The sequence below is a fragment of the Sander vitreus genome, chromosome 16, assembly GCF_031162955.1.
Source record: "Sander vitreus isolate 19-12246 chromosome 16, sanVit1, whole genome shotgun sequence".
Taxonomy (NCBI): domain Eukaryota; kingdom Metazoa; phylum Chordata; class Actinopteri; order Perciformes; family Percidae; genus Sander; species Sander vitreus.
In genome coordinates, this window is record NC_135870.1 from 24,682,483 (window position 1) to 24,710,342 (window position 27,860).

The window sequence follows — 27,860 nt, forward strand, 5'->3', positions numbered from 1 at the left end:
TGCAGCCAAAAACAAGTTTGATGTGAGTGAACCAAAAAAGTAAAGTTGTGGGTTAATAAAAACTAAAACTAAGAACTAAAAAAACTAAGCCGTTAGCTAAAAGAAGCTAACGTGCTCCGTAGAGCTGAGGGGAACTGCACAGAAGGCTGAGTGATAATTCTTATAGGATCCCTATTCAGAGTGACACCTTTACACATAGTAATTTGATTCATTGTTAATATATACATATTGTCGAGTGCAGCTTTACGTTTCGAATGTTTCATTTACACAGTGTAATCCTTAGCTTTAGCTTGCTGCGTCAACACAGTTTTAGGCTTGGTGATTACATTTTTTGTACCGAAAAATCTTTTATGTCCACATGCATGTCCCTTTGACTTTTTAAAGAACATGTAGTTGTTAAATCAGTTGCTTATCTGTAGTGCTTGAGTTTTATGTCCATGCAAGCCTAACATTGTCCCTGCAAAAAAAAGGATTTGCTTTCTTTATTTTATTTGAATGCTTACAGTGTGTCGTCATTTCTTCACTCAGACTTTCTCAATGCGTCTTTCTTGGAGCTTTGAAGCATATAACGGCATCAGTGAGAAAATAAGTATTGCCATCACACATAAAAACATATTTCCCCAAATGGATACTTGTTTTTTTTGTTGTTTTTTTTACCCAGCAGCATTGTTACAGTTGCATTACTGTAAACTATGTTTTATCAGCTGCTGGTGTCAGATCCCATGTTGACTATCGCTAACAAAAGCTCAACAATACCTGATAGTTAATACCAGTGTTGTACATACAATAGGGTTTCATAATCTGTTCAGTGGGCATGTAAATGACACATTGAAGGGGGGGAGGGGGGGCTTGTCTGAGTGAAGACAGACACTCCTTTGTCCTCCTCCTGTGTGGTGATCATCGTTCGCCCCCAGGCAGTGAGGGGAAGAGAGGGCGGGGCCACGTCAAATAGATGACACCTGCAGTTGGCTAAGGGCCTGCCCGTCTGGCAGACAAGACAAACACCCGGAGGAAAGCCGCCCCGGTGTGGGATCAGTATTGCGGCTGGTCCTGGAAGGGTCAAAGGTCACCGAGCTTTCTCGTGGCCTCAGAGGGCGGCATGTTTTTCTAATAGAGCCCCGGTGGAGCGGGGAAAAGCCTGATCCTAATCTCAGGGGATAGAAATCCAATTTTCAGAGGAGACAGTTGAGAGTCTGGCTCTCCCTGTGTGAGAGAGATGACTGTCTCCCTGTAAAGCCCTTGTGCTTCAAACGCACGAGTCCCGCTCCGTACAGTCAGTGCAGATCTACATCGGTAATGACATGAACCCCTCCAGCACAGCCCAGACAGCTTCCCTTTCGCTTCTTGCAGCTGATGCAAAGACAAAAGGGCTTTGTTCCCCAAGATAGACCACTCATCACAAGAAAAACATCTGATCTCACACTATTTAAATCAGGATCCGTCTAATTCAACTCACAGTCACACCAAATCCCAGTGGTGGAATGTAACTAAGTACATTTACTCCGGTACTGTACTTAAGTACAAATTAAAGGTACTTGTACTTTGCTTTTCTTTTCATGCTACTTTCTATTTCTTCTCCACTACATTTCAGAGAAAAATATTAAGATTTTTGCACTCAAAATATATGTAGTTTATAAAACACAATGTTGTAAATGAAACTACACAACAACATAACGGCCTACAAGTACAGCTAAAATGATTAGCCGATCAAACACTTAGTTGATTGACGCAACTCTTTGGATTGTTCTACATTGAGTACTTTTACTTGTAATACTTTGAGTACTTTTTCCTGATGATTCTTACATACTTTTACATAAGAAACATTTTCAGTGCAGGACTTTTACTTGCAACAGAGTATTTTTTACAGTGTGTTATTAGTACTATTAAGTAAAGGATCTGAATACTTCTTCCACCACTGCCAAATCCTGTCCCCTGGCCTGTTTAGTGATCTGTGATGTGTGTTGGCGGTCCCGAACGTGCGACAGCGACGATCGCAAGTCATGACTAAACGTGTAACATGTGTCTGAACATGTGACTGACAGGTTCACTGTTGTCATGGTGAGGTGGCGGCCGGATAACCCCTCTATCTCTGGGTTTAGAGTTGCAGGCGAGAGCTGGAGTTACAGTCACGGTGAAGCCCGGCTGTGTTGCTCGAGGATAGAAAAGCCAGACTCTGACCTCAGTGGCAGACATGAGCGAAAGGGAGAGACAGTCGATTAATTGTGTGAAGGGACGGCGGTATGGGGAGAGGAAGCAGGTGAGAGAGGGAGATGAGAGAAAGACATTGTGACACGATGTCAAAGAAAGATAAAGAACGAGGGTGAGAAATAGTAGAGAAACAGAGAAGGAAGGAAGAAAGGATTCTGCAGTTCAAGACAACATTTTGGAGGATGAAGGATCTTCCGCAGATCTATAAGAGACGTAAAAGGACTAAAACACAATAGAACATGTGCTACTGACACTCCACATTAAAAACCAGATCAAAGCACTAACAAGATACTGTAAGACGAGATAATGCATGAGGTGTCCCGAGACATGACAAGGGTTGGCTGTTGTTCAAAGATTTTTCGATACCGATATTGAATATATATAGATATATATATATCCACACGGCATTCCGGGATGGGAGAAAAACGTGCTCTGGTATTATTGGCATTTCTTTAAACCAATCACAATTGTCATGGGCGGCACCAAGCGCCCGACAGAGCCACGGTGCCGCTGTGAAATAGCAGTTTTAGTCGTGCAACAGAAAACTCAGCTTGGACAGATAGTCTAGCCAGCTGTCTGGATTTACCCTGCAGAGATCTGAGGAGCAGTTAACCATAGTCCTCAGAAATCCACCGGAGTTTAAAATTCCAACACAAAGAAAGCGGAAGATCCAGACGGACATCCGGCCAAAAAGAGCCTGATCCAGCGGAATTTCCGGCGGCAACGGACCAATCCCTGAAGTGGAACATCGTGAATATAGAGTACTCTACACTACTACAACACACACATGCGAGCCCCGTCTCTGTGCGTAATGTAGTGCTTTTCCTGCATGTCTCCACGTAGCATTATTAGATCTTGGTACAAGCATGCTGCCTTCTTATTGGCTCAGTGACAGTGATGAGATTTACTCCTTAGGTCTTGAAATTTGGTATTGAATGAGGAGCCATCTTTGGATACTCGATACTATGGAGGCAATTATGTTGGTTTTCCTAAAAGTGTCAAAGTTTGGTACCAAGCCCTATACAGTACATGACACCCCAGGGTGCATTATCCTGCTTGTACCATGGAGACTTACCGAAGGGAAACAAGCGCGGCTGTGTTTTTTTGAATACTTTTATTTTTAATTTGGCCTCTTTGCCGTCTAAAAAAAACAAACAACTGCAGCTACTGTTACTGCTAATGTGTTATGTGTTTTTCCCGGAGCCCAGACTCAGCTGCAGGCTAGTTCTTCTAAATTTCTGTGGATGTCCACTGCTGACTGGCCAGCAGATTTGCCTGTCGCACCTAATAGAAAGTCTGGAATCTGCACTGTAGACAACCTACGATTTAGTTTTTGTCAATTGTAACTTTCATGGCAGCTAGGGCTGGGCAACATATGGATATTATATCGGCATTGACATATGAGGCTAGATATCGTCTTCAACACAAGTGTTGTCTTTTCCTGGTTTCAAAGGCTGCATTACAGTAAAGTGATGTAACTTTCTGAACTTACCAGACTGTTGTAGCTGCTTTATACTATGACCTTATCCACTGAGTCATTGTACACGTATTATTGGTGATTATTTATAAAAACTCTCATTGTGTAAACATTTTGTAAAAGCACCAATAGTCAACCCTACAATATCGCCGCAATATCAACATCGATGTATTTTTCTTTGATTTTTTTTCCATATCGCCCAGCTGTAATAGCAGGGTTTACACACGGCACTGATCTTTCACCAAAGTTCCAGAGATAACTGCGTCTCGACGTGCTTTGGGTTTACTCAGCTTTTGTTTGGGCGTTAGGAGCAAGACGTTCTTCATAGAAATAATGACAACAGATTGTTTGTCGCGGCACCTGGTGACTGCGATTTCAGTGTGTTGCCATCTACCATATGCAGTCAGTCTGTTTCAGATGCGAGTTAATTGCAATGCAGTGAGAGACATATGTATGGTTGCTATGGTTACTTGCCGTTTAATATAGCTTGCTCACTGATTTAGTGACTGTGGTAAAGCATTTCCCTGGCTGTTTTGGCTACAGGCTAATAGAAATGGTCATCAAAAGAAAACATATCAATGTCTGCATTAGTGCTCAAATGATTAACTGATCCTGAACATCATTATTATTATTAACTATTTACTCATTTACCAAACCCAAATTCCTTCTGAAATGTGAGAATGTGCTGCTTTTTCTCTCTTTTATATCATTTTACATGACATTTGTTGGCCTATAGGATAAAATATGCAATTTGAAGATGTCACCTCCCACTTTGAGAACTTGTGATTGACATTTTTCGCTACTTTGTGACATTTCATAGACTAAACGAACAATCCTTTTATCGAGAAGTAATCAAGAGATTTTTTTGATAACTAAAATAATTAGTTCTTTGAAGCCCTAATCCCAATCATTTCACAAGATTAATGAAACGTCCTGATCAGAGCTTTCTTTTGCCCTCTAATGTGTCTTGATATATCCGTCCCTCAAGACGTTCGTGCGAGAGTGCAGAAGTAGACCTTTTTTTTTATAGCAGTCAAAGAGAAAAGCCGAGGAAACAGAAGTAGCTTGAGAGACGTAGAGAAAGACAAAGACAGGCTTTGGGCCAGTTGAGTTCCGAGACAGAAACTGAGACAGTGAGTGAGTTCCAGCCACCGTCGGGGTGTGAGGTAAGTTACTCGATACCCGCTGACACAGACAGAAGCGGCGTGATTGACACCCATTCTCTCTGGTTTATTTCCTCCCTCTGCTGCTTCACTTCCAATATTCCTCTCATGGTGACGTTTTTAAAGATGGATTTTATCTCCTCTCACAGCCGCACGGCATCTGATAAAGTGCCTTTTTGAAATAAGAGCCAGAGTCATCTGCGACAGTGGAAACACTGACATGGTTTTACTTTTATCAGGAATTCACCGCACGGCCAGAATCCATCACGCCGAGCGTCTGGGTGGAAGGACAGAGGACTGTCTGAGGACAAACTATATGGACATCATGTATGCAGATACAACCACAACTTGCTGGGACGATATGATTTGTCCCGATTTGATTCTTTCACGATACATGGATGCCGATTCGATTTGTACTGCGATTGTAGAAGTATTACGATTCGATAGTACTGAGGATTGAGATTTTCTTTTCCTTCTTTAACAGAAACAAAAGTTGAGTAATACACTTCTAGAGACAATATACCATGAGACATTTCTAAAAAAACTAATTGTTTTCTAAGAAGAATGCACGTCACGTCAGTCAGTCAGTCCGACATTTATTTCACTTGTAAAGAAGTACGTCACATGTATTTTCTGCAGTTGGAAAGGGATATGATGTAGTCGCCATTGACAGTACCGTATAAACAGAAAACAGTTGAGTGAAATATCGATTATGAGGAAAAGAATCCATTTTTAAAATTGGTATCACAACATATACAGTACGTGATACGATAATTCCCCCACCCCTAACGAGCACATACATACTCAACACACGGTGACAGATATGTGGTCAGATTAAGAGCAGTTTTAGAGACTCGGCAGGCAGCAGGAAATGAGAGAGGTCAGAGTATCGAGTCCTGTGAGGAAAAGTCTGAAAAAGAAAAGAGAAAAATGTATAGTGGGAATAATTAAGGTCAGACGAAACATAAAAATGTTCTTGACAAAAGTGCAGACAGAAGTTGAAGTCATTCCGTCACAGCTGGAGACACCGTCAGTGCTCTGTTAGCGACTCGGTCCCCTGCACTACTTGAAAACGAATTAGTTTTGTTAGCTCTACAGAACAATCACAGCAACCCCTACAAAAAGAAGTTTTTAATCTTCGCCTTTCACAACCAGTAACACAGAGGAAATGAGATTTTGTAGGTGGGCATAACAGCATGCCACTCATCTGCAGAAATGACTGCCCGTGGCCAAATTAGACTTGGAAATATGAGGGTGACATTGAGTTGTTTCATATGATAAAATATGGAGCAGAAAGGCTTTCACATCAGGATGAGAGGGAAGATAAATCTCTTCAGGCTGTATTTAAAGGAGAGATAAGTGTGGAATGCCTCCGATGAAGAAACAATGGACCTTGTCAGATTGTTCATTTCTACTGGTTAGCTGATGTTTATGAATGAAGGTAGTTTTTTTTAGCGCTCTGGTGAAGTTTGAAGCGAATGAGAATGGAGAATACCGAGTGGGTTTGCAGTAGGGCTGCACAATCGCAATATCAACTGCAGCAATAAAGAGATGGCGAAGCCTGCGACATATCGCAAACGACACTCATTGTTGTTAGTTGAAAGAGAATATCAGTAGAAAACTACACTTTAAATTGAAAGTATTAGTGGTGCCTTTCATATTCAATTCAATGTTCAATTTGTTCAATACAAGAATGTTGGAAATTATTTCCTATCATACAAGTTGTTGTATTTTAGGAGAATACGGAAAAAGCAGCAGAAAGGCAGAACTGAGTACACTTTAATATCAGTTTATTCATCGCAAGTAATATCGTTATCGCCAACGACATTATCGCCTCTTGCACATTTTCTTAATATCGTGCAGCCCTGGTTTGCAGAACTAGGACAACAAAACTTAGGCTAAAATCGGACTAAATTATTATTTTTTTCTTTCCAGATGTAGATCAGGTGATCATGGAGTCGTGACTTGAACTACAGTCATGGCAATCTATAGGCGTTTTCAGACCAAACTGTTCTGGGGACTCCCTGAAAGGAATTGCTTGTTGGGGAGCTCCCCCAATAACTACATACCTTCAACAACCACCAATAGGAAGGCTGAAGTAGTTGCCAGTTGGTATAGCAAATTCAGAGAGAAGCTATCAAAGATTCTTTAATTTGGCTTTGCTGAGTCCAAATCACCATGTATTTCCCCCGTTGCATATATGCTCAGTAAAGCCTGGTCTTCGCTGTCTGATCATTTATCCGTGTTTTCTTCCATTTTTTTTTCCGTTACGAGCTGTTGTTGCTAAAACGTGAAAAAAAAAAAAAAAATGCTGGATTGGCTCATGTGTTCGACCAATCACTCACGTCACTCCTGTGCTGGAAGAGTTCCTACTCTGAAATAGGAAAAGAAATAGCAAAAAATATCCCCTCAAAACGGCTGTCTTGTAGTTCTTAGAATTACAAGACATTCATATAGTGTGCCGTTTTTTAAGACTTGCATTATATACATACTCTAGTCAAACTGAAAGGAGACTTTAGAAGTTGAAGTTGCCAAATTAGGCCAGAAAAGGCAACAAAAAAAAGGTATTGCGTCCGTTGTCTATTACTATGGACTAGGCTGATCCCATCAGTCCTTCACCTGTGATTCTGGATTATCAATGGATACAAAAATATCGTTATATCTGAGTTTCGGTTTTGATACCACACCTTGAGAAATACAAACCCATTGTTTTACAGAACTATTTATTTCTAGCAAAAGTGGCCAAAGTTCTCAAAAGGTAAATGTCTAAACACAAGCAGCCGTACTAAAAGGTGACACGGTGCAATGCTGACACTTTAGAGTGTTTGATTTGTGTCCCTACTTTGATTCAAAGGCTCGTACATTAAAGCTATTGCCCTTTTTATTGTATGTTTAATGCAGTATGGAAGTGAAGGCAATTTCGTCAAATTAAAAAACAAACTATTTCCAGATGTGGATGAATCATCATGATCTCATTATTGAGCAAAATACGACAACAGCCATTTTAAACCATAATCGCACAACCCTCGATTAGATCAAGGAATGGTTTTTGAAATGAAAACGTGTGGGTAATGTGTCTAAAGTGTTTTGTTCTCAACTCCTGCCTGATGTCTCCACAGCCTCCATCACTGACGACAAGGGAAGAAGAAGCTGCCTTCGACTCAAAATCTTCGTCAGGCCTCAGAGTGAGTTACTGATTGTTGTGTCTACTCTGCCCAGTTTGCCATTCTGTTGTGATCAGGCTGTGGACTTGTGACGTTTGACTGCTCTAATCTTCACATATCCTCTCTCCTCTTTGTTTTTCAAAGACAATTGTGTGAAAAACTCTGGGACCGTGCAGGAAGGGGTCGATTTCGAAGACAACAATCACAACTCTCTAGAACCCAGAGGTTGGTGGGAATATGCAGTACATAATATTTATGTGTGTTACGTCTGCTGATGAGAATCTTTTCTTTTCATTTCCTTGAGAATTTTCATTCCTTTTATACATCAAGATTTTATTGAATTGACGTGACATTTAGTATAGAGCACACACTGTATACTCTTAGAATAATCACGTAGTCATGAACTTTGAACTGTATTAGAACAGTCATTTTTAAACGCAGACAATAACTCAGCTAAATACAGTACGAATTTTTGGAACAAATGTATAATCTGCTGATGTATGGCAAGCTGTTAAATCAAAAAAAGTGTTTCCAGCCTATTTGCTAAGCTAAAGTCGACCTTACACCAAACAATTCCATTGTCGCAGACACATTCAATATCGGAATGAAATAATGAGTCCTGGAGTTGGCGCACGCTCCCGTCGTCTCAGTAGTTTGGTGCAAGGTGGTCATAAAACTCGTAATAAGAAGTCCGAGTCAGTCTTTTTCCCGTCTTGAAGTTCAGACAACATCAAATATGTTTGATATTATCGTTAAGTCTTGGTAGTGAAAGTCAAATCAAGTGAACATTGTCAACAACCAATGGGTGCTCTCCCTCCTGCACCAAACAGAAAGCAGCAAACCGGCTAGAGCCAGTGTTGTTTATGGTTGCTATGGCGCCGTGCTAAGCTAAACATTAAAGAGGGAAAGTTCCAGATTTTCAACCCTTCTGAAGCGCGTCATCCCTCAAAGTTTTACCAGCGGGTAAACGCGGTGCTGCCACCATTCATCTGCATGGACGGCAGAACAGAAAATCAGCAAACTTTCTCTTAAAGTTACCAGCTAACGCTAGCGGTAGCTAGATAGCTTAGTTACATTTTTCAAACCCAATCTTGTTGTAGCCTTGCAAATTGTCACCCTGCAAGATTCCCAGTCTTTCCATATTATGACAGATAGTCTTTAGATGTGATATGGGATCAGACTTCTTTTCAGAGTTTTCTAGTGTATGGTAAGCATAAGCTAACCTTCGATGATCATTTTTCATCTCTTTCCCTTCAGACGGCATCGGTCATGAGTCGCCAGAGCCGGCGAGAAGGGATGTGAACTCAGTTGGTCGGCGCCAGACTTCCGTCCTGCTGCTGAGCTCCGCCCTCATACTCCTGGCTGCCATCATGTCTTTATAGCGCCCAGCCTGAGGAATCCCCCAGGAATGGACTGTCCTTATTGGACCACAGGCCACCCTACCCTGCAACCCCTCCCCTCAAGGAGCACTTTTAAAAAAGAAGAAGAAGAAAAACACTGACATCTCTCTAGGTGAAACGAGAGAGGAAGGGACTTCGACGCTGAAGCCTTTTGTTGTTTTTTGACTTGCCAACATTGAGTGGTTCTTGACTTTCTGGTGGGTGCTGATGGACAAGGCGCCCCGAGGTGAAGGAGGCCTAGTCTCTTACTTTTCCGCCTCGCTGCCGTCCACAGTATGCAGATTTTTTCTTTGTGTTAAAGACAAGCACACATACATGCTTACAGACATATACACACACACAGAACACAAACGACACAATCAGTACACTCTTTAGCTTGAATGGTAAAGAAGCACAGCAGGATCCCGCAAACGTTTACAGACTTTTAACATTTGATTTGTGTTCAGGAAAACGTCACCTAACCCCTTGACATATAACATGATTAAATCTCACATCAAAGTGGAAGAGGTTTCGAAGAAGATCCGGGAGCGAAGCATCGCACACAGGCCAACGGAAAGGAAAAGGAGAAAGATGTTGTTGCTAGGAGACTGTTGCCAAAGGTGTGGGGGGGTTACGGGGTGGGCCTTTGATGACTTAACCTTCCTCTCAGGTTAAAAAGGAGTTGGATGTCAGACTGCAGAGGACCCATGTTGAGAGTGAAAGAAGAAAATGTAAAGAATCACTCATCTTTTAGTGTTGGGATAGAGCCGATTTAATGATCGGTTAATGTGTTTTTCGTTTTTTTTAATAATCACCTAATTCAATTGTAGCAGCCATCACGGGTGTACAGTAAAATATTCGAACGGAGCGTAGAAGTGGATATGGTATTTTGCCAGGCAAAATGTATTTTCCTATTTATTGTGAAGTCCTCGTGCTTTCTTTCTGTTCTGGTTTTAGTCTGCAAGTACAAACAGTAGAAAAGGCAATAAAAACAACTACACTTACCCATTAAGTTAGTTCACATATTACACCGTTTTTGGATACAATCATACAAAAAAACACTGAGTAAAATTTATGTATCTGTTTGCTGATGATGGTCTTTTAAATGTTTTTAACAAAGTCCAGGAAAAAAAAAAAAAAAAAAACAAGTCTGATGTGCTATCAGGGTGTAGAAATCGTAGAATGTTTGTGTTTGGATTTTGTCATTAAAAATGTCACAAATGTAGTTTTACTATTACACTATTGCTTTTGTGAATCACTGTCATAACACGACTATTGTATATAGAGACAAATTTCCTACAAAGTTCAGGGATGTGTCCATGCCTAACATGAGGTAAAAAAATAGTGTTTTTTTTTAAATCAAGAGGGTTACTCTCCCTCAGATAAAGCAGCACAAGTTTTGTGTGGCGATAGATGTTTCAGTGAGACAGTGACGGAGGTGCAGAGCAGGTGGTGGTAGTGTGTGTGAGGGCGGAGGGGGTGGTGTGAGATTCAGTTGCCCTCTTTGATGTCGTGTAAAGTGGCGCGTGTACAGAACAACACCGGGGGCACCCTCCTACCGGTTATTTCTGGAATGAAAAATCGACCACCCGCAGAGATGGAATAAACAGAGCGAGGTGTCCTGTTCTCTCAGGGCAAACTGAAACTCTCAGAGCAACTTGTGAAGCTTTGTAGAGCCTCTGCTGAGATCAATAGTCATGTTTTCCAAGCATGGACACGCGGTAAACATGTATTTTCCACCAGGCTTGTTCAGATTGGCGATCCACTCGACCATCGGCGGTTTAAAGGGACTTGATGGGTATTGTTTTTTTTTTTTCCCGTGCCGATATTAAGGAACTAAATTAGAGCTGGGCGGAAAAAAAATCAAATATCACGATATTTTCGACCAAATACATCAATGTCGATACTGCGGCGATATTATAGGGTTGACTATTGGTGCTTTCACAAAATATTTAGTTTTGATAACTAATCACCAATAATGTGGATACAATGACTTAAGTGGGTAAAGGCAAATATATATAACAGCTCGTAAGTCTGGTAAGTTCAGAAAATGACATCACTTTACTGTAATGCGGCCTTTAAAACCAGGAAAAGACACTTGTGTCATATCGCGATATTACTTTATCCAAAATTTAAGACATCTAGTCTCATATATCGATGTCGACATAATATCGATATATTGCCCAGCCCTAAACTAAATTGTTCAAATGTAATCAAAAATCCATCTTGTGTGATCATTATGGTCACTTTTAGTCCCTGTGCTCCTTAATTTAAAGCAACCCGTTTGAGATTCTTTCTCCAATCCTGACAAGTGCGCCGTGCAATCTGACAATAACCCTGCATCTCCATTCTCCATATACAGTATATGCCTCTTCACCACAGCTTTCCTCTGCTGTTTTTCCAGACGGGAAAGCATCAAATTCACTTGTGAATGTATAAAAATGCTATTATTATCGACGGTTGACTTCAAATTCATTTTGAATGATACATTTCATTTGTTACGGACTCTTGTTGTTTGTAATTCGGGAGGGAGAAGTGATCATATGTGATCACATATACTGTGTTTTAATGAAGCTGAATTCACAATATAGCAGTTCTCATTCGCACATTGGTCTGTGTCTGTTGTCAAACGTCCGAAGTAGCGTGGAATTTGATCACGGCTCATAAATGCTACTAGGGCTGGGTATGGAATTCAATACTTTTTATGCACCGACAGAATTGCCTCTAAAGTATTGAGTAATCGAAAAAATGCCTCGTCATTCAATACCTAATTTCAAAATATAATAAGAAGTAAATCTCATCAGCGTCAGAGAGCCAATAAGCATGCAGCATGATTCTACAAAGAAGCTGAAAAATGTGTGCTTTATAAAATTGGTATGGAAAAAAGAATCGTTTATGAACCAGTACGGAAGTCCCGATATCGGGATCGGTCGCGGCGACATTAAAATTTTGATTGATCATTTCAAAAACTAAGTCATATCAGTAGAATACAATTACATTTTACGGAAAAAAAGTGATAATAAAAAGGATAAAGTTCTAAATTATCATTTTACCAGATAATAATGATCTCAATATAGAGGTCGAGGTATGCTGCCCAACCAACCCAGGATCCTACAAATCCCATAATGCAGTTCTTCTGTTACACCGTCCCTGCCTCTCCATGCCTTTCAAACTCCACGCCACCAGTCTTCAAGGACTTTTTTTTTTTCGACTTCATCCAAGGTTATCTTTCAGAGCCACTGTCTTTTTAAGTTGATTGTTGTTAAATCCGTCCAGTGCCCCTTTAAAACTGATCCTTTATAATGATCCTTCATCCTCCATATAGAAATAGTTCCATCAGATTCTGTATCGCTGTTTATTTATTTCCAATTAGTAGCTTCGCCACTCAATACTTTTATATTGTTTACTACATTCATTCATTCCTTGAATGACTACATTCAAATTCCATAATCTCAGATTACTTCATTTGCTCTTCTCTCTTCGGTTTCTCAGACAAAAACCTAAAAGAACGTTCACATATCTTAGTACGACATCGAAATAAAAAGAAATGTCATTAAATCTGAGCTGAGAGTGGCAGGGAGAAAAGAACTCAACACTTTTAGTTTGAGGACATTTTGTCCCACAGATTTCAAATTTGAAGGAACAAATGGAAGTATCTAGAACGTGCGAATGATTCAGCACTGGAGTCATTTTTAATTTGAGGGGCCACACATGAACACTTTATTAAAAATGGTTTCCTCCTCACACCTACCAGCCTCCACATATTTTAGTTCACCGTTAAGAGTCCAGTGTCACTGTAATCATAGGCTCTATTAGCCACGCCACGATGAGAAAACAAACAAACAGTTAGTTTTGTGGATACTGTGTATCCAACAATTAGTCCGTTGTAACATACAGTGTTAGATACTTTCGCTTTTTTCACACCTGTTTTGAAGGGCGCATTAATGTTCTTAGCACAAAAGAAAAAAGTTCAATGTTTGATATAAAAAAAATGCTTTGTTTCATTTTGTATGTCTTTTATATGAAACAGGGGAAAAAAAACAAATAACAGGATCAACATTGCACCCTCTGTCTGAAAATGTTTTTGTGCAAACTTAGCACATATCACGCAGTGTGCTCGGGTTACAATCATGGATCAAAGGGTCTGAAGAAAGAACACATGCATCTCCAAGAGCTCCAATATCATTTTACCCCCCCCCCCCAAAAAAAAAAAAAAAAAAACACTCTTGTTTATTGTGTTGTTGCATCCAAAGTGTCTTTAAGGTGCAGGATTGTTTCTTTGTGACTGCTTGTGGTCTTTCGCTGATCTTTACCTCCAGCTGTGTCCGAGCCAACCTGCGGTTAAGATCACCGTGACGACGGCGTCGCGCGGTGCGGGAGACGCGGTTGGCTTTTATTGGTGTAGAAAGCTCAATGTGTGTTTGTTTGTGGCAGCGGGAGGAAGCCTGTTTTCCACCTCGAATTTTGATGTTTCATGTTCTATTGAGCAAACTGTGCTTACAAGGAGGGTGAGTAATATGTCCTGAGGACTACTTCTTCACCTGATTTTGATACCATGTAGCCTGAAGCTAACACCACTGTAATTGCAGCGACTGTTTTCCATCCTCTGTATCTCAAAAGAAAGGATGTTTGCTTTTGTCGGTGCATCTAGCATTGGGAAGGGTTTTTTGTTCAAAGCATTCTCATGAACGGGTTTGTATGATATCGTACGAAAATGTATGCACGCCGATTGGTATGAAAACCCTACGGAATTAGGAGACCGCCGGTTGGTCACGTGACGCCGGCTACAGTGCTCGGTGAGCTGTCGGCCGTATCAGCGGCCGTTGTTAGTTTGCGTTTTGAAAAAGGTGACTGCGAGCCGGGTGCAGAGCACGGCGATGTGACGGTCTTTTCAGGGGGCCGTGGCAGTTGAGTTTAGCCGACAAAAAGTTGACAGTTAAGTCAAGGCAGCAAAAACGACTAGTTACATTTTAGGTAAAGGATCGTGGTTTGGAATAAAACACTTCCAGAGAAGGAACACGCGTTCCCCCAGTAATGAACTCCGCTCCCCGCCTTAAAAACGCTGTGTTTTATGGGATTAGGGTTAGATTTGGGTTAAAACGCAACGCCCAGGATGGGCGCTGCGAGGGGCACGGGCACAAGGGGACCACTGGTGTGAATAAAACACTTAAAAACCTCCTTAAAAATCCGGGTTCGGTTATATAAAAGCTGTAAAAGAAGGCCAGATATTAAGCAGGTTAGGGTTAGGTTTAGAGGGTTACGTGGAATGCTTACGCATTACAGTGCTTAACATTTCGTAGCTATATTTACAACGTGGTTCATGAGAACAGCTTGAAGCTAACACCACTGTGTCCCTGTTTTGCAGTGACTGTTTTCCATCCTCTTTATCTTAAAAAAAAAAAATGTCGGTGCATCCAGCATCGGGAAGGTTTTGGTTCCTTTAGCCACAGTTGTGTTTCTTTTCCCCAACTGGACATGAATGTGCCACAAAACTGCACATTTTCTTTGAACATTGTAGTTAAGTGTACCTTGTGCCTATATGACCCCCCCATCCTCTCCTGTACTCATCTAAAACTATTCTAATGTCTGTTTTTTTGCTCAAGTCCCTCACTAGAGTTTTCTACAAAAAAAGGCAATTTCTTTGTAAATACCACGTGTCGGAGCAGCTATGACTAACTACAACAAAACGAGAAAAAAAAAAAAAAAAAAGATTTAATAAATATTTCTTTGTCGTTGTAATTATCGCCGTCTGGGTTGTTTTTTATTAATCACTATGCAAATAAGTGACGGGTTGTGAAATGGGATGAACATCAAGTAGGCGTGATGTTTTTTTTGTCTTGCTTGTCACTCGATGCATAATCACACAGTGGAAGTGGGTGAACAGCTGTTTCTCTATGATCTGGAGGTAATTCACTGACTGAAAAAATAAATAAAAATAACACAAAAACAGCTTTGATTAATCTTGCGGGAATGTGCAGCGCTTCAGGGCGCCCCTGCCAAGAAATCTCGGTCTCACACACTCTTTTGCTCCTCGCTTTCGCTCTGCCTCTCCCGCTGTCTGCTTCGATTCCTCACTTTCTGTCTCACTCTCCCTCCCTCTGTCCACTAGAGAAAAAAAAAAAAAAAGCCCACAAAAATAAGTAGGTGGTTTTTTTTTTTGCTTGTAATAAGTACAAATTCACTTGGCAGGAATTCTTGAAATATGATCTTCAAACAAGATGATCTATCTTTAACAAATAACATCGGATGTCAAAGGAAGCTCGTTTCAACTGAGACGTGACTCAAAACAAGATGTTTTAAAGACTCTTTCACTTAATATATTTAAGATGCATCGTCTGAAAACAAGTCCCCATACCTCACTGAAATATAACTTGTCAAGTGATCGTGTCTTACACTAAGTGTTATTAGATATGTTGACTAGACGGTTGTGTGAGGTCCTTTGTCCTCTTTTTTTCCTCCCGTGCACCTGTTCCGCGTCCACCTTTAATGCAAATAATAACTGTTAAAACATACAACACATCTACTAATAAAACCAAATGAAAAACACACACTGCTTAAACTCAAACTGGGCAATTAACCAAAACATGCAATGTTGGGAAGTCACATTCTCGCTACGTTTACACGTGGCCGGCTATTTTCATAAACGGACATTTCAACCTCTACGTTTTCAAAAATAACATCGTGCACAGCTGTCAGTTTTCAGAAAAGTGTTCGTTTACACGTACCCGCGTATGTATGCCGTCAATGCCGTCAAGAGCACGCCAAACCTGTAGGTGGCAGTGTAACGAGGAGCTCAAGCCCACGTTAGCCAATCAGAATCCCGAAAATAGCAACAACAGCAGCGAATCACTTTCTCTCCCTTCTCTTCCTCACTTCCTCAGCTGCCTAAACCTCCGTTTGTCCCAGTTTACATGCAAACGGGCAAACGAAGATTCAAAAAATCTCCACTCTAGCCGGAGTTTTTTTAGAAAGACTCATTTTCAGAGGCGAATTCTCCGTTTGCGTGTAAACGAAGGGCGCAAATGAAGGGAAATGTCTCTGTTTTTCAAAATAACCAGGGCCTAAGACTTAATATACTTGGTAAGATTTTGCTTTTTTGGAACGGTGACTTTGCCACCTGTCACCAACCTGCTGCAAGAACTTTAAGACATCCCATCATAACATTCAGACTGTGTTGTCACGAACACAATGGGGAGAATTCCAGGAAAAGGTCAAGAACACCCTGTCCTTTGGTCCTGTGTTGCCACCTGTTTTATCAGTTGTAATAAAAGTGCAGCTAAGGGTGTCTGAGTCAAAGTGTGCTGCTGCTGGGAATGTACCTTGGATGGTTTGGAGCCACGAACTCTCAGCGGTGACAGAAATCCTTTACACTCACAGGTACTCACACACAATGATACAATAATGGTCAAAACTGATGCAACAGTGGCTCACATTTCCTGTTTGTTTTTTTTTCTTCGATGGGGGTCAGGCTCCAAAACACTGGGTCCTGCTTTTCCCACAATGCATCTTGAAATCATCTCTCACTAGACCACGTGTCAAACTCAAGGCCCGCGGGCCAAATCAGGCCCCTCGCAGATTTTGGCACGCATATCAACTCAGGTTAACAATAATTTGTGGCCCACTTACTTTTTGGGGCTTTTTCAACGTTTTGTTGCTTTTCTGAAGTTTTTGTCACTTTCTCCAACGTTTTTCGACACTTTTTTCTTTTTATGGGCTTTATGTTGACAAAACTGTAAGTGAGGCGACTTTATAAGATATGCAATAATACAGTCAAAGATATTTGACTTTTTTTAAAGTAAAAGCATGTCAATAAACTCTACATGTCTCGCCCTTGATGTCATTATCATGTTCCAGTTTTTTTAATTCTTTTAAACTTTAAGCCCTATATCATCATCATTACACTTTATTTGTAGAGCACTTTAAAACAACCACAGTGGACCAAAGTGCTGTACAGAAGAATAAATGAAAAACATAAAATACACAGCTCACACAAAAGATAAAATACTAAAAACATGAGAAAAAATAACATCCGTGAAAACTATCACAAATAAAATCAAGTAATGTCAACGTCATACAAGGTGTCAAAGGCCAAGGAGAAGAAGAGATTTAATAACAGACAGTGAAGGTGGGAAGAGGGAGATCGTTCAACAATTTGAGAGCCGCAACAGTGAAGGCACGGTCCTCTTTGAGCTTACACTTCTGTTGTTACGTTTTTGGCACTGTCAGGAGCAGTTGATCAGCTGACCTGAGAGAACCGGTGGGTGTGCGAGGGTGCAGCAGCTCAGAGGCTATATTTCCATTGCTACGTTTTGGTCTAAAAACGTATATCTATTGCTACGTTTACACCTCGCATTCCCCCTGCCAGGGGGCGGTTCTACATTGAATTACACCCAGGGCGAGACCCAGGGCGAGACCCCCCCACCAACAACATAAGTGAAAGAGAAAATTATATTTCTCAACTGCACAAATCCTTCATTAGAGCATTTGAAAAACACACTTAAGAGAATCCAGTTATTTAACTATTGCAGTTACAACAGGAAACACACTTTTTAAGGTGAACAATCTCCACAATGAACACAATTCTGCACAAAATATGACAGTATAGGTTATGAGAACTTAAAATATACACTATATACATAAATGTGCCAACAATATATACAATAATAAAAAATGTAACAAGATTAATAAATTAATAAAACGGTATACAACAATCTCTCTCTCTCTCTCTCTCTCTATATATATATATATATATATATATATACATAGACATTTGAAAAGACTTCTGACTCCGTTTTGGTTTAGAATCTGCGGGGTTGTGTTGCAGTCTCAACGGCTGCAAACGGAGACCTTTGGCAACACCGACACTGATGACAATGTTTCACTGCCTGATTGGGTCAAGACGTCTCGCTCTCTGAGACTAAGCTACTAACGTTTCCACGGCAACTACCAGCAACGGGCGAAGTATACATGCTGCCTCCTGTTTATGCCCAGTATACAAGAATGTTGATGAGATATACGGTTTGGGTGTGTTAGATTAAACAGACATTAGTTCTTCTAATGGAACTAAAGACACACTCCACTTTTCACTTTTCACGAAATAACCTAAATGTAGCAATGTCAATGTAGCCAGAGATGTAGGGTGGAATGTAAAATGTACTCAAAGTACCATACTTAGGTACTTGAGTCTTTTCTTTTCATGCCACTTTCTAATTCTACTACATCTCATCTACATTTCAGAGAGAAATATTGTACTTTTTACTCCACTACATTAATCTGATAGCTTTAGTTACTAGTTACTTTACAAATTAAGATGTTTGCACACCAAACACATGTAGTTTATGAAATATGATGATTTTTATAAATTATACCCAACAATATAATGGCCTACAAGTACAGCTAAAACGATTAGACGATTAAACACACAACTGCTTGGATCGTTTCCAGTTTCTAAAATGTGCATTGAGTACTTTTACTTTTAATACTTAAAGTTCATTAACCTGATGATACTTACATACTTTTACATAAGTAACATTTTCAATACAGGACTTTTACTTGTAACAGTATTTTTACAGTGTGGTATTAGTACTTTTACTTAAAGCTTTAGTGCATCACTTTTTAATATTAGTGAACGTCCGTTACATTCAAGCCATCGCCAAATGCGTTGCTACAAAGCTAATTAAGACTGTCAGCTCCACACAACTCTCTCTGGATTTCTCAGTATGGCTATGTTCTGAAGGTTGTGTCGTCCGTTGACTTTCGCGCGCAGAAACTCAAGCAAAGCAAAGATGTGGGGGTGAGGAGGGGGGGGGGATGGGGGTTCGCAGTCACGGAAGGCTTGTGTCATGTGGACACGCCGACAGTTTTGTTGTCATTACTTATAATTCCTCATGGGGGCGGCAGAAACTACACACTATAGTTTTAAGGAAAGGGTCTGAATACGTCTTCCACAACTGGGGTGGGGCAAGACCATTGAAGGAATATTAAAGCAATAAAAGAATTTTAAAGTGAAACCTAAAATGTACGGGCAGCCATTGGAGTGAGGGTAAATGGGTTTACATGTGCCAGTTAAAAGGCGCGCGGCGGCGTTTTGTACCATCTGGAGACGGGCGACAGAGGACCCACACACAGTGCATTACAGTAATCCAGCCTTGTGGTAACAAATGCGTGGATTACTGTCTCAAAGTGATGCCTCGGAAGAATTGGCTTTATTTTGGCCAGCTTCCCTAATTGGGAAAAGCTTGATTTAATGACCTGATCTGACTGTCGAGGTTAAGATCAGAGTCCATTTTAAACCATAGGTTTGTGATGGTTGGGTCAAGGAACCCAAATCTACAGGGAGGTCCCAGTGGGTCACCAAAAACTATCACTTCAGTCTTTCTTTCATTAAAACTTAAAAAGTTAAAGAGCCCCTACTATGCTTTTTCCCCCTGGTCTTTTATTGTGTTAAAATATATATATATATATAATTTTTTTTTGTAGTAATAGTTTTCTAATGTACAAAAAAAAAAATTTCATTCTAAATGGAGCTTTCTCTTCCACATACTCCACAGACTTCCACTTTTTCTCACCTGCCTAAAAACGCCTCGCTCACATTCCTGTTTGAAATTCCTCAATTAGTGATGTCACTGATTGAGAAAGCCAGCCCAGTTTTTCATATGTGCTTCCCATTGGTGCTGCCTGAGCAAGCACAGCCCGCCTATTGGCTTGTTTGGAATTTGGTTGACCAATCACAACAGAGTGGGCCAGCTGACCAATCAGAGCAGACGGGTCTTTTTAAGGAAGGCGGGCCAAAAGCTCAGACAGGGTGTTTCAGGTGGAGGCAGTACAGCAAAGGGCTGTATGAGAAACATAATGTTTTTTGAATATCAAAACATGTTAACCTATTCTAAGAGAGCCCAAAGGTACAAATATGACGCTGCAAAGGAACGTAATAGGGGCTCTTTAAGAGCCATCCAGGCTCTGTATCCCAGTAGCCTCCAGGTCGACATTACTCTGATGACATCACTATCATCATCATCATTCATACCTATTTTGTGACTCCTCGAGAGCTACAGAAGACATAAAACTGTTTTCACAGGCTGAGTAACTCCTTATGTGAGTAAGCTCATCTTTATGTGTACAATTAGTAAAGTTTCCCTTTTAATTCAAGCAATACAATATTGTAAAAAAAAATACCCAATTTTAAGTAGAAGTTCTGCATTGGAAATGTTACTCAAGTAAAAGGAAATAAGTATAAGCATACAATTGCACTCGAATATCAAAAGTGAAAGAACTGATAGTAAAGAAGAGTTGTTGGGTGAAAAGTAATATAAAATGAAGATGGGCAGAAAGAAAAAGAAAGAATGGAAAAACACTAGAGAAAAATACTTACCAAAAATACCAAAACCTCAGAACTGTACTCCAATCACAGTAGTTGAGTAATGGTATTTGAGATATTTTCCACCTCTTCAGCTCTGAGATTGATGATCGTGTATCATGTCTCAGCTCCGCCAGGAACATGGCACAAAGTGTATTTTCCCAATGTGAACAATTAAAAAAAATAAGAAGCATCTTGTAAACAGACGCTGCTGGTGGGCTGGTGTTCTTCCATGACCGCTGGTGACACCCAAGTCCACCTCCACCCACCATCTTGGTCCTGATGAGGACATGTCGACTCTCAGACGGCTCCGTAGTGAGGTGCTAACTGAAGGACCAACACTCCGTGGTTCTCTCTGAGCAGTGGTGGAAGAAGTATTCAGATCCTTTACTAAAGTAAAAGGCCTGCATTGAAAATGTTACTGAAGTAAAAGTATGTAAGAAACGCAATGCAGAAAAATCCTCACGTTTTAGGAACTGGAAACGATCAAAACAGTTCTGTCAATAAACTAAGTGTTAAATCGGTGTTTAATTAACTTCAGCTGTATTGTAGGCCGTTATATTGTTGTGTAGGTTAATTTATAATAAAACATTGTATTTCATAAACTACATGTGTTTTGCGTGCAAACTCTTAATCTGCAAAGTAACTAGTAGCTAAAGGTGTCAGATTAGCACGCCTGGGGAGCTCACCTGGTAGAGCGCGCGGCCATTAATAGAGGATTACTCCTCGACGCACTGGCCGCGGGTTTGACTCCGACCTCCGGTCCTTTGCTGCATGTCATTCCCCCCTCTCTCTCTCTCACCTTTCATGTCTTCATCTGTCCTATAAATAAAGACCTAAAATGGCTTTACGTTACATTAGACATTAGTTACATTCCACCACTGACTCTGAGTCCGTGGATTGCCAACAGGGGTTAAAGAAGGAAGATAGGCCTTCGTGGTTAGAGAGACTTTACTGCAAGGGCCCACTTCATGCTCTTTACGAGCCCACCAGGCTGAAGAGTCCTCAAGCAATGTAATTGAGTCATAAAATCCTGTCTAGTGTCTTGTTTCAGGACACTGACACTCATTTCTAGCATTATCGTCTTGAACCAACTCAATTTGCTTTGGAAACAGGCGGAAATCCTCGAACTGCACTGGCAGATTTTGATAACTTGTTTTAAGGAAAGCATTTTAGGACTGGGGCAACAGCTGCAACTGAGGACACAGAGATCAGTTTACATTCTGTATACACACAATTCACATGGTTTTATGAGTTATATTTGATGAGTTTTATTGTTTATTGTTTTTGCCTAGAAATCACATTATATACCACTACATTGCAACAGCAAATACATACAATACAGACAATTTCCCAGGGACATCAAGAATGTGACAAAAATATAATTTTACCAAAACCAATCTTTTCTAACCACACTCAGGGATGCCAACCTCAGTCCCTGGTGTCAAAGTCCTGCTCTTTGTATGTCTGAATTTCACATTTTAGTCTGGATCAAAAGAAGTACCTTTCCGGGATATCTGCCCGACATCCGGACCTTCCGCTCTCTGTGTGTTGCCATTCTCAAAATCAACAAACTTGAGCTAGCAAACAACAACAACAACAACAACAAACTTTGAGCTAGCGAGCTACACGCTGAAAATGGTTTGGAAGAAAATGTGGATCGTGCAACAAGGCAGGACTGCTTGGTTCTTTCAGGATCATGGATTATGTAAAGATTAACACTAAATATAAATACATTAATTAATCTTTATCTACAAAAGAGGGGCCCTGCAGAAATAGTTTGGAAACCATGGCATTAATGCAGGCGTATAGGTCCTGTTTGTGCATGTGTGTATTTTGGGCCTGTGTGTGTAAAATAACAAAAAAGTTCCCAGTGAGGGATTAATAAAGTATGCCTCAGTACCATGTAAATGGACTGCATTTAATAATGGACTGTATTTACTGGAGCTTTTCTAGTTTTAATGACTACTCAAAGTGCTTCTACACAGTACAGGTACCATTCACACATTCATACACTGGTGGCTGAGGATGCCATACAAGGTGCCACCTGCTCATCAGATAAACATCCACGCACATTCACACAGCGATGGCGCAGCATTGGGAGAAAATGGGTTCAGTGTCTTGCCCAAAGAACCACGATCTACCAATTGGTAGACAGCTGCTCTACCACCTGAGCCTCAGCTGTACTTTGGTTAAGGTTAGGGTCAGTTAAATGTTAAAGGGGAACTATACAGTTTTTTTTTTTTAGCTTAATTTACCTTAATCAAACAGTTTCAGAGTCATTGGAATGGTTATATGACTTTTTTCTAGTTGAATGGTGGTCGTCTTGCTCCCCCCCTAGCGCCTGTGAGCGGAAAAACCACCCTTGCAACTTTCGCCCGGCGAGCCACCGGCCTCAGCGTCAGGAAGTATCGCGTGATATCAGGTCTCGCGATGTAACAAATTACTTCACGGCACTGCAGACATACACTCCGCTACTTTCTTTCACTGTCTATTGCTGCTACACGCCCCCATCCAGGAACCGGTAGGCTATAAGAACAAGGTAGTGATGGAGTTTTTCACACCATCGTCATGGCTGAGCCGGCAAAAAAGAAGCAGAATGCCAGGAAAGCATTGTTGGAGGAACAGAGAAAGAGGAAACGGCAGACTGACCAAATGAGGAGTCAGACACGAGTAAATATTGGACCTGCGTTTTCAGAATGGCGAGAACTGAGATAAACATAAGCCTGCGAATCTGATGCTGACCTGGCGTTCTTGCTGTTGCACTTGTAAGTATTTTTGATCAGAAACCTTATCTGCCACTGAGTTTCTTGTCAGCTTGATGTTGGCAAACGCAAGTTGCGTCTGCTCCGACAGCATTCTAAGGCCATTGTAGGAAAAAAGAATTACGTTACGGACCCGGGAGAGAAGGGTAATATTTGGAGAAAAACCTCAGTGGACGTGGCTCCGTGCGTTCGCCGGCTTCTTTGAAAACAAATGCACATGAACAGAGGGAGAAGATGGGAGTGGGGAGAGTCACCAACGAGTTTTTACGACAGCATTGCCAAATATCTATTTCGAAGCTGTAGGTGGAGCTCTATAGAGAAACCTGCGAGCAAAAAGCGAAATAGACACGTCTTGTCTGGTGCTTTAAGCCACTAAGACTTTATCTTTAGTCAACCAAGACAAAGATCTTTCAGTAACCTTAACTAGGGCAAGTGCCTAAACATAGCCATTAAAAAATGCAATGATACTGTAGTCAATAGAAAATGGATGATGTATTGAAAACCAATACACATATGTTGTCAATGACATTTTTACATTTTCACAACTTGTCCAGATACGATAACTAACAATATTTCCTCATTAGGTTAAAATATTTTCTGGCCGGCATTACATTTGCATCAAAATGTATTTGAGACAGGGTTACCATGGAGGGTAAGGCATTGCCAGACCTTCCTCTACAGCGCTGTGGGGGAGGGTCTGGCTAGTCTACACAGCATTCCGGGATGGGAGAAAAACGTGCTCTGGTGTATTGGCATTTCTTTAAACCAATCACAGTTGTCATGGGCGTCGCTAATTGCCGGACGGATGAACGGCGCCACTACAAAATAGCCTCTGGAAGGAACTTGTTTTGGTGGAACGTGTGTACGTTCAAAAGTTGTTTTAGTCGTGCGAGAGAAAACTCAGATTGGAGAGATAGTCTAGCTAGCTGTCTGGATTTACCCTGCAGAGATCTGAGGAGCAGTTAACCACAGTCCTCAGAAATCCACCAGAGTTTAAAATGTCAACACAAAGACAGCGGAAGGTAACGAACATCCGGCCAAAAATGAGTCACATCCGGCAGAATTTCCAGTGGCAATTGGACAATCCCAGAAATGAAACGTCGTTGACGTAGACTAAAAGCTATGGAACCATTTAGATTATTTCAGCGTCTTACTGTTCTCTTTAACTGTCACTTCCTGGGCTGCCCAGCACTGCACATGTAAAGAAATATCGATTGAGTGTCCACATAAATTAAGAAAATTAAAAATATAACACTAATGAAAGAACATGAGACAACGGTCCTGTTTAAGACTCAAGGACGACTAACTTTTTCAAAGGTGATGTTTCGCAGAGCTGTAGCTCTACTATTCACAGTGGGGGGGGGGGGGTAGAAGAAATAATGTGAGCACTTCATTCAAAAGCACTTTACTGTTACCAGCACTGCAAACACTGCAGGTGTTTGGTTTGGTACCAATTAGCAGTTAACCACCTCATGTTGCTTTCAAGCTATATTTAACAGATGTTTTTTTGACCAGAAACAATTTGCTAGGGGTTTTAAAATGTTCTTTTGCAATTTAGAAATGTGCAGAGGGGAACAAAAAGCATATGCAATGACTGAAAGCAAAAACACACACAGGGGTTTAAACTCCTTCTGTTCTTTAGTTTCATTTTTATGCAAAGTGAAAACAAAACAACATTCCCTCTGATATTAGGTCTTTCAGACAATTCATAGACATAGATGCTTTGACTTTGTTGAGCTCTTGTGTCCTATTGTCATGGAAACACACATTAAAATCAGGGACTCTGCTCTGCCAATATACTGTACAGAAAGATGCTGCTAGTTGTTTGTCAACATAATAACCTTTATGGACACCATTCTAGACGGGTTTGTAAAAAGGTTATACTTGTTTTGAATTTTCAATTACTTTTATTTTATTATATTTTTGACTTTCATTAGTTCAGATTGTCTTTGCTACTTTCACTTTAGTTTCAGGTTTTCAGAAAGGTTTAGTTTTAGTTTTTCTATATTTAGTTTTACAGTATTTTTAGTTTGTTTGTGTTTGTCAGGGCCAGGTATAATGTCTCATAACTACATACAGGCGACATATAAGAAATATTGTTGGAGAATTGCCATCGTGTTTAATGTTTAAATGTTAAAGGTGCCATCTCAATTCAATTCAATTTTATTAGTAGTATCAAATCATAACAAGCGTTATCTCAGGACACTTTACAGATAAAGTAGGTCTAGACCACACTCTATAATTGACAAAGACCCAACAATTTTCAATGAGCAAGCATCTGGTGCAACAGTGGCGAGGAAAAACTTCCTTTCGGCAGAAACCTCGGACAGACCCAGGTTCTCTGTGGGCGGCATCTGTCGCTGCCGGTTTGGACACAGACACTGACACAGATATACAGATATAGAGAAATGTGATCCATAATAGTTATAGCAGGAATGATGAACAGTGGCAATTACAGTAACAATAAAGATAGTGGAACTATGACTAGAAATAATAGTTGTAGCAGTTCGGGGTGTAGTAGGGCATTGCGGGGCGAAGTAGGGCGTAGCAGGGCGTGGAGCAGGACCACGGCGGCAGCTGCCACCATGATTTAGGTGCCACCCCAATTTTGTATTTATTATATGGATCCCCATTAGCTGATGCCTAGACGACCAGCTAGTCTTCCTGGGGTCCAAAACAACATTTAATCAGACAATATTAAAACATTTCATGACATCTACAAAAAAGAAAAGAAATAAAGAAAAGAAAATAACTACAACAATATCTGCTTACAGAACTAAATAACAAAAATCGAAGGAAAACTGCAAAATCTAAGGACTAAGGTGGAATAAGCTCCCTGGAGATAAGTTAGTAACAAGTATTTCTGGAACATGAATGCACGCACATGGAAAGAGAGAGGAGATGAGTGTGTCAAAGGAAGTCCCCCGGAAGTCTAAAACTATAGCAGCATAACGTTGAGCTGGTCCAAGGCAAACCTGAGCCAGCCCTACAATGGTTGGTAGATGAATCGGACGAGTATGAAGAGAAGCAGAGAAGGGGAGGGGTGCCATGTGGCGTGTTGTGAAGTCCGTTCAATATCCCGAAAGTTGATGAAAATGCATGCTGACAACTTTTTATTTTCAGCAGTGGTATATTATAGCTAAAAAACTAAAACTGAAATGCTTCATTTTTATTGTATTTATTAGTTTTTAACCTGGCAATATAGTTTCAGTTCGGTTTGTTTTTCTTGAAGGTTTTAGTTTTTAATTTAGTTTCAGTTTACTAAAAGTATTTCTCACTGCTTATTTTCGTTTTAGTTTACTACTGTATTATAACCCTGTGGGTAACTATCATGAAGTCTCCATTATTGTGGTTACCTCCCCTACAGCACGTGTTCCATGTTGACAGATGTTGGATTGTGGGAATGTCTGAGACTGGACTTCCCACTGATAACCAGTCTCCTTTTATCTGTGTTTTGGGTCTGAGGGAAACACATCTGTCAGACACTTCCACTTTCTGTTCTCTCTGCTCCACTCTCACAGATTCAGGGACCTCGTCTGTTGTTAGGTGAGCTGTCAGTAAACCTTAGGAATACAGTGTAAATATGTAAACGTCAATGCTATCCACTTTGATTTATGGAGGATGTAATCAGTGTTTAAGACAGTGTGGGTTTCCTCTTATGTTTAAACTCTTACTGTAAGATTATGGAGGATAAACAGAGAAACCTGTTCACAGCGGCGGGATTAGCTATACCAACAGACTCCCTCTATCTGCTCTGCTTTCAGATAGATCAACTTAAAGCTTATCATCACGAGGGATGTTTTCCTTACAACTCATCCCCGAACCTCCATTACGTCATTTTTTTTTTTTCTGAAATAGGATGCTCTAAGCATTTCTATATATATTATTTTTGTTTGGGCATTTTATGCCTTTAATTCCACAGGACAGATGAAGACATGAAAGGGGAGAGAGAAGGGGAATGACACGCAGCAAAGGGCCGCAGGTCGGAGTCGAACCCACGGCCGCTGCGTCGAGGAGTAAATCTCTATATATGTGCGCCTGCTCTACCAACTGAGCTAACCTGGCCACAGCTCTAAGCATTTCTAAGGGTGTTTTTTTTTTTTACCTTGCCTTGTTAAGTTTGGTTGACTGGTTGAACCTGGTAGCGGTAACCCCTGTGGTTTTGTTTGGGTAGGTGTGAACACTGGTTAGTTAGTTTATTAAGATCCCCATTTGCTTCTGTCTGTCTTAATTAGAAGCTACTCTTTCTGGGGTCTCTATCATTTCACAAGAATATTACATAAACTGGATTACATACATCCATAAGATTCATACTCACAGTATGTGAAAAGAACAGCAAAAACATATA

At 40.6% G+C, this 27,860-nt stretch overlaps 1 protein-coding gene across 1 annotated transcript in view; it reads left to right on the plus strand.

The window, feature by feature from the left end:
• The window catches only part of LOC144530977 (ephrin-A5b-like), a 98,959-nt gene extending 88,331 nt beyond the window's left edge, over nucleotides 1-10,628 (plus strand). Inside the window, exons 3-5 of the mRNA XM_078270817.1 lie at nucleotides 7,968-8,033; nucleotides 8,157-8,237; nucleotides 9,270-10,628. Of these exons, the coding sequence (XP_078126943.1) occupies nucleotides 7,968-8,033; nucleotides 8,157-8,237; nucleotides 9,270-9,394 (272 nt within the window). The 3' untranslated portion in view covers nucleotides 9,395-10,628. The remainder of the gene's footprint in view (nucleotides 1-7,967; nucleotides 8,034-8,156; nucleotides 8,238-9,269) is intronic.
• Nucleotides 10,629-27,860: the final 17,232 nt, after the last annotated feature.